Source organism: Chiloscyllium plagiosum, chromosome 16, assembly GCF_004010195.1.
Source record: "Chiloscyllium plagiosum isolate BGI_BamShark_2017 chromosome 16, ASM401019v2, whole genome shotgun sequence".
NCBI classification, from domain to species: Eukaryota; Metazoa; Chordata; class Chondrichthyes; order Orectolobiformes; family Hemiscylliidae; genus Chiloscyllium; species Chiloscyllium plagiosum.
The window spans coordinates 69,482,310-69,492,658 of record NC_057725.1 but is presented as its reverse complement, the minus strand read 5'-3'; the positions used below and the strand labels follow the sequence as shown (position 1 = coordinate 69,492,658).

Here is a 10,349-nt window from a genome sequence, read left to right as displayed (position 1 = left end):
GAATGAGCTGCAGAGGAAGTGGTGGAGGCTGGTACAATTGCAACATTTAAGAGGTATTTGGATGGGTATATGAATTGGAAGGGTTTGAAGGGAAATGGGCCGGGTGCTGGCAGGTGGGACTAGATTGGGTTGGGATATCTGGTCGGCATGGATGGGTTGGACTGAAGGGTCTGTCCATGCTGTACATCTCTATGACTCTATAACTTAGGGTCACCACACCTCAGATGAGGCAGAGGTTGAAATGAAGAGTCATTTATGGGAACTTCAGCCAATGTGGGATTGGAATCCATATTTTTGGTATCCCTATGCATCATAATTCAGATGGCCTGCTGACTGACATATACAAGTGGGACTGGTACAGGTAGTCAAGCTGAGGATGTTTTCAGGTAGAGAAAGGGTTAACCTGACAGGATTTACTGACTTGTATTAGTGCAACAGGGATTAAGCACCACTGAGTCATATAACAATTTCAGGAACTTAAACATGATGTTGCAGGCAACATCTGCCACCTACAGGCGAGATCAAATAGAGCTCAGCAAACAGACAGAGAGAGAGAAAGAGCTCCATATTGATCAGAGACAGAGAGAGAGAGAGAGAGATCTCCTCATTGATCAGAGAGAGAAAGCTCTCCATTGATCAGAGAGAGAGCTCTCCATTGATCAGAGAGAGAGATCTCCTCATTGATCAGAGAGAGAGAGCTCTCCATTGGAGCAGCATCTGGGGATACTTTGGAGCATTCGCGAGATGGACACTATCGTTGATAGCATATATAGAGAGGTGGTCACACCGCAGACACAGACTCCACAGGCATGAAGGGAACGCTAAGCAGGCAGTGCAGGAATCTCCTGTGGCTACTCCCCTGAAAAACAGATACACTGTTTTGGATACTGTTGAGGGGAATGGCCTCTCAGAGGATAACAGCAGCAGCCACATTCACGGCACCATGGTTGGCTCTGCTGCAAAGGGAGTGAAAGATAGGCATAGAAATGCTATAGTTACCTTTAGTAAGGTGTTTGATAAGGTTCCCCATGGTAAACTAATGGAGAAAGTGAAGTCTCATGGTATGCAGGGTGTTCTAGCTAGGTGGATAAAGAACTGGTTGAGCAACAGGAAACAGAGAGTAGTAGTTGAAGGGAGTTTCTCGAAATGGAAAAAGGTGACCAGTGGTATTCCACAGGGATCAGTATTGGGGCCACTGTTGTTTATGATATACATAAATGATCTGGAAGAGGGCACTGTTGGTCTGATCAGTAAGTTTGCAGATGACACAAAGATTGGTGGAGCAGCAGAAAGGAGAAAGTGAGGTCTGCAGATGCTGGCGATCAGAGCTGAAAATGTGTTGCTGGAAAAGCGCAGCAGGTCAGGCAGCATCCAGGGCGGAAGATGAGGCGCTCTTCCTCCAACCGTCGTGTTGTTGTGGTCTGGCGATGGAAAGCATGAGGGACTGTCAAAGAATACAGGAGGATATAGATAGACTGTAGAGTTGGGCAGAGAAGTGGCAGATGGAGTTCAATCCAGGCAAATGTGAGGTGATGCATTTTGGAAAGTCTAATTCTAGAGTGAAATATACTATAAAAGGAAGAGCCTTGAGAAATGTTGATAAGCAGAGAGATCTGAGAGTTCAGGCCCATTGCACAGGTGGATAGAGTGGTCAAGAAGGCATATGGTATGCTAGCCTTCATTGGACGGGGTATTGAGTATGAATGATGGCAGGTCAAGTTAAAATTGTACAAGGCTTTGGTTCAGCCGCATTTAGAATACTGTGTACAGTTCTGGTCGCCACATTACCAAAAGGATGTGGACGCTTTGGAGAGGGTGCAGAGAAGGTTTACGAGGATGTTGGCGTATGGAAAGTGCTAGCTATGAAGAGAGGTTGAGTAGGTTAGGATTGTTTTCATTAGAAACAAGGAGATTGAGGGAGGACCCGAATGAGGTCTACAAAATCATGAAAGATATAGACAGGGTAGATAGAGATAAGCCCGTTATTGAATCCCTGGGTGAGGGATTCAATAACGAGAGGTCACGCATTCAAGGTGAGAGATGAAAAGTTTAAGGGGGATATACACGGCAAGTACTTTACACTTTACATAGAGGGTGGTAGGTGCCTGGAACACGTTGCCAGCAGAGATGGTAGAGGCAGGCACGATAGATTCATTTAAGGTGCGTCTGGACAGATGCATGAGTAGGTGGGGAACAGAGGGATACAGATGCTTAGGAATTGGGCGATAGGTTTAGACAGTGGATTTGGATTGGGTCAGGCTTGGAGGGCTGAAGGGCCTGTTCCTGGGCTGCAAATTTTCTTTGTTCTTTGTACCGGAGATTCAGTTGTGAGGGGAATAGATAGGTGTTTCTATGACACAAACAACAGTCCAGTATGGTGTGTTACCTCCCTGGTGCTAGGGTCCTGGATATCTTGGAGCGCTTGTAGGACATTCTGGAGGGGAAAGGCAAACAACCACTGGTTGTGGAACATGTTGGTACCAATGACATCGGTTAAAAAAAAGGATGAAATCCAAAAGGCAGAATAGTGAGAACCAGGAAGAAAGTTGAAATGTAGGACCTCAACAGTAATTATCTCAGGATTACTACCAGTGCTATGAGCTAGTCAGAGCAAAAACAGCAGGATATATAGGATGAACACGTGGCTGAAAGGATAGTATGGGGGGAGGGTTTCAGATTTTGGGGGCATTGGGATCGGTCTTGGGGGAGGTGGGACCTGTACAAACAGGATGGCTTACACCTGGGCAGGACGGGGACTGATGTTCTTGGGGTACCAACTGAGACTTGGTAGAGTGGTTCGGGGAGGGTTTAAACTAATGCGGCAGAGGGATGGGAACCAGAGGAGTAGGGTAGTAGATGCAGAAATTGAGGGAGAGGTAAAAACCAAGGCAAAAATGACTAAAAACAAGAACAGGCAGGGAAACCGTGCTGAACAGAGCAGGGGAGATGGTCTGAAATACTTGTGTTTCAATGCGAGAAGTATAATAGCCAGGGTAGATGAACTCAGAGTTTTGGTTAGTGCTTGGGACTACGACATTATTGGGATTACGGAGATTTGGCTGTGCTTGGGACTACGACATTATTGGGATTACGGAGATTTGGCTGAAGGAGGGACAGAACTGGCAGCTGAATGCCCCAGGATTCAGATATTTCAGGTGTGATAGAAAGGGACGTAAAAGGAATGGGGGGAGTTTCATTATTGGTAAAGGAGTATCTCATAGCTGTACTGGGGGAGGATACATCAGAGGATTTGTGCAGCAAGGCAATATACATAGAACTCAGGAATAGGAAAGGTGAAACCACACTGCTGAGGGTCTACTACAGGCCTCCCAACAGCCAGCAGGAGAGAGAGAGGAGAGAATATGTCGAAAGATTTTGGGATGATGTAAAATACAGCAGGGTTGTTCTGGTGGGAGATTTTAACTTTCCCTGCATTGACTGGGACTCAATTTGTGCTCGGGGCTTGGATGGAGACAAAAAAAACTGCAGATGCTGAATTCCAAAGTAGACAAGCAGGAGGCTGGAGGAACACAGCAAGCGAGACAGCATCAGGAGGTGAAGAAGTCAACATTTTGGGTATAATCCTTCTTCAGGAAGGGGCAGAAATTGTAAGGACTATTCAGGAGGGTTATGTAAACACTAGGAGAATGTGAGGACTACAGATTCTGGAGATCAGAGCTGAAGAGTGTGGTGCTGGAGAAACACAGCAGGTCAGGCAGCATCCAAGCAGCAGGAGAATCGACGTTTTGGGCATAAGCCCTTCATCCTCATTCCTGATGAAGGGCTAATGCTTGAAACGTCGATTCTCCAGCTCCTTGGATGCTGCCTGACCGGCTGTGCTTTTCCAGCACCACCCTCTTCAGCAATGTGTAAACAGTCCAACCAGGGAAGGGGTCATAATGGACCTGGTGTTGGGAAATGAGCCTGGCCAGGTGAGTGAAGTTTCGGCAGGAGACCACTTCGGGAGTAGTGACCATAATACCATGAGTTTTATGATGCACATGGATAGGGATAACAGTAGTCCTCAAGTGAAGGTGTCAAAGGCGAACTTCAACAATATTAGACAGGAATGGGAGAATATTGATCGGAGGCAGCTGTTTGAAAGGAAATCTACATCAGACATGTATTTTTTTCAAATGGCAGTTGATAAGCGTTCAGATGTGACATGTTCCTACGATAATGAAGGATAGGTATGGTAACTTACGTGAACCTTAGATGACCAGGGAGGTTATGACCTTGGTCAAAAATAAAAAGGAAGCGTACATAGGTCTAGGAGGATGGGAATTGATGAAGCCCTTGAAGTATATCACAAGAGTAGGAAAGAACTTAAACAAGGAATGAGAAGGGCTAAAAGGAGTCATGAAAAGTCATTAGCAAACAGGATTAAGGAGAATCCTAAGGCTTTTTACACATATATAAAAAGCAAGAGAGTAGCTAGGGAAAAGTTAGGCCCACTCAAGGTCAAAGGAGGGAATCTATTTATGGAGCCATAAAGAGGTAGGTGAGGTCTGAAATGAATACTTTGTGTCAGTATTCACCGAAAAGAAGGAATTGGTGGAGGATGATCTCATGGCAGGGAGTGTCAAGGTTCTAAGCCATGTTGCCATTAAAAAGGAAGAGGTGTTGTATGTCTTAAATAGTATAAATGTAGATAAGCCCCACTCTCCTGATCGGATTTATCCCAGAATATTGAGGGTGGCAAGACAAGAGATTGCTGGATCATTGACGGAGATCTTTGTATCCTCTTTGGCCACAGGTGAGGTCCCAGAGAACTGGAGAATTGCCAATGTTGTCCCATTGTTAAAAAGGGTAACAGGAATAATTCTGGAAATTACAGGCCTGTGAGCCTCATGTTGGTGGCAGGGAAATTATTGGAAAAGGTTCTCAGGGACAAGATCTTTATGCATTTAGAAGCAAAAGGGCATTCGTGATAGACAGTATGGTTTTGCGCAGGGGAAGTCGTGCCTCACTAGCTTGATTGAGTTTTTTGAGGAGGTGCCAAAGATGATTGATGAGGGAAAAATTTCCTGATGAAGGGCTTTTGCCCAAAATTTCGATTTTCCTGCTCCTCGTTCCTGATGAGGGGCTTCTGCCCGAAATGTCGATTTTCCTGTTCCTCGGAGGCTGCCTGACCTGCCATGCTTTTCCAGCACCACTCTAATCTTGACTCTGATCTCCATCTGCCTAGCCGAAAAGCAGTTGTTGTCTACATGAACTTCAGTAAAGCCTTTGACAAGGTCCCTCATGGCAGATTGGTACAAAAGGTGAAGTCACATAGTATTGGGGTGAGCTGGCAAGGTGGGTACAGAATTAGCTTAATCATAGGAGACAAAGGATAGATGTTTTTCAGAATGGGAACTTGTGACTCATGGTGATCCACAGGATCAGTACTGCTGTCCGTGGTCTCCATAAGTGTTTTGGAAGAAAATGTAATTGGTCTAATTAGTACGTTTGCAGATGATACAAAGATTGGTGGTATAGCAGGATGATTGTCAGAGGATACTACAGGATATAGATCAGTTGGAGGCATGGGCAGAACACGGCAGATGGAGTTTAATCTGGACAAATGTGAGGTGATGCACTTTGGAAGGTCAAGTTCAGAGAATGGCAGGACCCTTCAGAGTATTGATATGAGAGGGTTTGGGTATGTCGGTCCACTGATCACTGAAAGTGGCAGTGCAGGTAGTTAAGGTAATAGAAAAGGCGTATATATCATACTTGCATTCATTGGAAGGGGCATTGAATATAAGGACAGACAGGTTACACTTTGTAGAACTTTATTTAGGCCACATTTGGAATATTGCATACAGTTCTGGTCACCACACCACCAGAAAGATGCGGATGCTTTGTAGAGGGTACAGAAAAGGTTTACCAGGATATTGCTTAGTGTGGGGGATTTTAGCTCTGAAGAAAAGTGAGATAGAGTGGGTCTGTCTTCACTGGAATGCAGGAAGTTGAGGGGTGTGACCTGATAGAAGTTTAGAAGTTTGTGGATGGCATGGATAGAGTGGGAAGTATGAAGCTTTTTCCCAGGATGGAGAGATCAATTATTAAGGGGCACAGGTTCAAGATGCGAGGTGGGGAATGTTTAAAAGAGATGTGTGAGGCAGGTTTTTCACACAAAGAGTGGTGAGTGACTGGAACGCGTTGCCAGAGGAGGTGGTAGAAGCTCCCCATTGATCATAGTGAGAGAGCGAGAGAGAGAGAGCACCCCCATTGATCATAGTGAGAGAGTAAGAGAGAGAGAGAGCCCCCCCATTGATTATAGTGAGAGCGAGAGAGAGAGAGCTCCCCATTGATCATAGTGAGAGAGAGCTCCCCATTGATTATAGTGAGAGCGAGAGAGAGAGAGAGCTCCCCATTGATTGATCATAGTCACAGAGTAAGAGAGAGAGAGAGCCCCCCCATTGATTATAGTGAGAGAGAGAGAGCACCCCCATTGATCATAGTGAGAGAGTAAGAGAGAGAGAGAGCCCCCCCATTGATTATAGTGAGAGCGAGAGAGAGAAAGAAAACTCCCCATTGGTCAGAGAGAAAGCATCATGTATTAGAGAAGAACTGAAGACTGCAAGCATCTGTAGGCCACTCAGTCCCTTAAACCTTATTGAAAATTCAATCTGATCCTGGCTGCTTTGTTTGTGACCTATAACTCACTTTCCTTTCTGTCCTTCCCTAATCCTCGAATCCCTTGTGATAACTCAGCATTGACAGATTCAGTGGTTGCAGGGGAATGGAATTTCAAAGGCCAATGGCCCCCTGAGAAAGGAAATTTCACAACTTCATAGAACATAGAACATAGAAGAATACAGCGCAGTACAGGCCCTTCGGCCCTCGATGTTGCGCCGATCCAAGCCCACCTAACCTACACTAGCCCACTATCCTCCATATGCCTATCCAATGCCCGCTTAAATGCCCATAAAGAGGGAGAGTCCACCACTGCTACTGGCAGGGCATTCCATGAACTCACGACTCGCTGAGTAAAGAACCTACCCCTAACATCTGTCCTATACCTACCCCCCCTTAATTTAAAGCTATGCCCCCTCGTAATAGCTGACTCCATACGTGGAAAAAGATCATCTGAAGCTTCCCTCACACCCACCTCAGTCCTGAACCCCTAAACCTTCTTTTCTCCAATGAAAACAACCCCAAGTGCCTCAGCCTTTCCTCATACGATCTTCCTACCATATCAGGCAACATCCTGGTAAACCTCCTCTGCACCGGTTCCAGTGCTTCCACATCCTTCCTATAGTATGGCCACCAAAACTGCACACAATACTCCAGATGTGGCCGCACCAGAGTCTTATACAACTGCAACATGACCTCAGGACTCCGGAACTCAATTCCTCTACCAATAAAAGCCAGTACGCCATATGCCTTCTTCACCGCACTATTTACCTGGGTGGCAACTTTCAAAGATCTGTGTACATGGACACCAAGATCCCTCTGCTCATCCACACTACCAAGTATCCGACCATTAGCCCAGTACCCCATCTTTTTGTTACTCATCTTAAAGCGGAGAACCTCTATTTTTAAACTGTGCATCCTTCTTCCTCAATTTCCCACAAAGAAAAGCATTCCTTCAGCATCCATGCTGCCAACCCTTTTAGAATATTTCTCATTCGGTATTTCACATTTTTCAAACCTCCAATAAGTGCAGGCAAAACCACTTAACCTTTCCTCATCACAAAAGTCCCTTCAGCCTAGCAATCAACTGAGTGAAGCGTCTTTGAATTACCTCCAGTGCTAGAATATCGCTTCTTCAGTGAGAAGACTAAAACTGAACTCTGTACTCTTCGTGCAGTCTCAGCAATGCATTGTACAGTAGGAACGAGGCATCCCTATCTTTCTACTGTATTCTCCTTCCAACATTTTATTTGCTTTCCAGTTATTTGCTAGACCTGCATGCTTACTATTTGTTCTGTGTGTACAACCTGTTCACTGACTGCCTGTCTTATTGAGTGCATAACCTGTTCACTGACTGCCCTTCCTACATGTTGTGGAACCTGTTCCTTGACAGCATTTCTGACTCGGTGTGTAACCTATTCACCGACTGCCTGTCTTACTTAGTGTCTAACCTGCTCACTTACTGCCCCTCCTGTTCAATGTATTTTCTCTCAGGTGAGCAACATCGAGCAAAACGTAAGAAGGGTCCGGCTCCGAAGATGCTGGGGAACGAAGTGTGTAGTGTGTGCGGAGACAAAGCGTCTGGCTTCCACTACAATGTGCTCAGCTGTGAGGGCTGCAAGGGTTTCTTCAGACGTAGTGTGATCAAGAGTGCCCAGTATTCCTGCAAGAACAATGGAGAGTGCCAGATGGACATGTACATGCGCAGAAAATGCCAACAGTGCCGACTACGCAAGTGTCGACAGGCAGGGATGTTGGAGCAATGTAAGTCAGTGAAAAATGAACAGGAGCAATCTATGGAGCAGGAAACGTCGATTCTCCTGTTCCTTGGATGCTGCCTGACCTGCTGCGCTTTTCCAGCAACACATTTTTCAGCTCTGATCTCCAGCATCTGCAGTCCTCACTTTCTCCTAGGAGAAACAACACAGACATCAATCAGTGAGCATCTAACCAGTCAGTGCACAGATACCTCACTATGAGATGGGGCACTTAAAGATACCAGTCACTGTACCGAGAGAGGGGACTGAAAGATGCCACTCAGTGCACAAATATCACTGAGAGACCGGGGGACTGAGAGACACCACTCAGTGTACAGATATTTCCCTTCGAGAGAGAGGGTCTGAGAGATACCAGTCAGTGCACAGATATCTCACTGAGAGACAGGGGACTGAGAGACAGCAGTCGGTATACAGATATCTCCCCGAGAGAGAGAGAGGGTTCTGAGAGGCACAAGTCATAGAATCATAGAGATGGACAGCATGGAAACAGAGCTTTCGGCCCAAGTTTCCATGCCAACCAGATATCCTAAATAAATCTGGTGCCATTTGACCCATATCCCTCTCAACTGTTCCTATTCATGTACCCATCTAGATGCCTTTCATGTGTTGGAACTGTATCAGCCTCCACCACTTCCTCTGGCAGCTCATTCCACACACACATCACCCTCTGCGTGAAAAAGTTTCCCCTTGGTTCCCTTGTAAATCTTTCCCCTCTCACTTTAAACCCATGCCATCTAGATTTTGACTCCACCACCCTGGGGAGAAGACCTATTATAAAAAAAAACCTATTTACCCTATCCATCCCCTCACGATCTTCTCAATCTTTATAAGGTCACCCCTCAGCCTCCGATGCTACAGGAAAAACAGCCCCACCCTAGTCAGCCTCTCCCTATAGACCATAAGACCATAAGACATAGGAGTGGAAGTAAGGCCATTCGGCCCATCGAGTCCACTCCGCCATTCAATCATGGCTGATGCGCATTTCAGCTCCACTTACCAGCGTTCTCCCCGTAGCCCTTAATTCCTCGAGACAACAAGAATCTATCAATCTCGGCCTTGAAGACATTTAGCGTCCCGGCTTCCACTGCACTCCGTGGCAATGAATTCCACAGGCCCACCACTCTCTGGCTGAAGAAACGTCTCCGCATTTCTGTTCTGAAATGACCCCCTCTAATTCTAAGGCTGTGTCCACGGGTCCTAGTCTCCTCGTTTAACTGAAACAATTTCCTAGCATCCACCTTTTCCAAGCCATAGCTCAAACCCTCCAACCTTGGCATCACCCTTGTAAATCTTTTCTGAACCCTTTCAAGTTTCACACCATCCTTGCAACGACAGGGAGACCAGAATTGCACGCAATATTCCAAAACTAGCCTAATCAATGTCCTGTAAAGCTGCAACATGACCTCCCAACTCCTATACTCAATGCACTGACCAATAAAGGCAAGCATACCAAACACCGTCTTCACTATCCGGTCAACCTAGGACTCCACTTCCTGAGAGAAAGTGGGGGCTGACAGATACCAGTCAGTGTACAGATATCTGTCTGAGAGAGAGGAGACTGGGAGACACCAGTGAGCATACACAGATACCTCTCTCAGGGTGAGGGTCTGTGAAACATGAGGGAGTGTGACTGTTCTGAGATTAATGAGAGACTGCATTTTGTACTGTGTGACTAAACTGAGATTAGTGGCTGACTGTATTTAATATTGGGTAAAAACAATGACTGCAGATGCTGGAAACCAGATTCTGGATCAGTGGTGCTGGAAAAGCACAGCAGTTCAGGCAGCATCCGAGGACAGGCAAAATCGACGTTTCGGGCAAAAGCCCTTCATCAGGAATAAAGGCAGTGAGCCTGAAGCATGGAGAGATGAGCTAGAGGAGGGTGGGGTTGGGGAGAAAGTAGCATAGAGTACAATAGGTGAGTGGGGGAGGAGATGAAGGTGATAG

The 10,349-nt window shown here is 46.1% G+C and overlaps 1 protein-coding gene across 4 annotated transcripts in view; it reads left to right on the top strand.

Moving 5' to 3' along the window:
• Positions 1-10,349, top strand: part of LOC122558003 (oxysterols receptor LXR-alpha-like) — a 72,518-nt gene that overhangs the window by 37,163 nt on the left and 25,006 nt on the right. For all 4 annotated transcript variants that reach the window (XM_043706319.1, XM_043706316.1, XM_043706317.1 and 1 more), the window contains one exon: positions 8,119-8,388. In XM_043706319.1, coding sequence (XP_043562254.1) covers positions 8,119-8,388 — 270 coding nt within the window. The remainder of the gene's footprint in view (positions 1-8,118; positions 8,389-10,349) is intronic.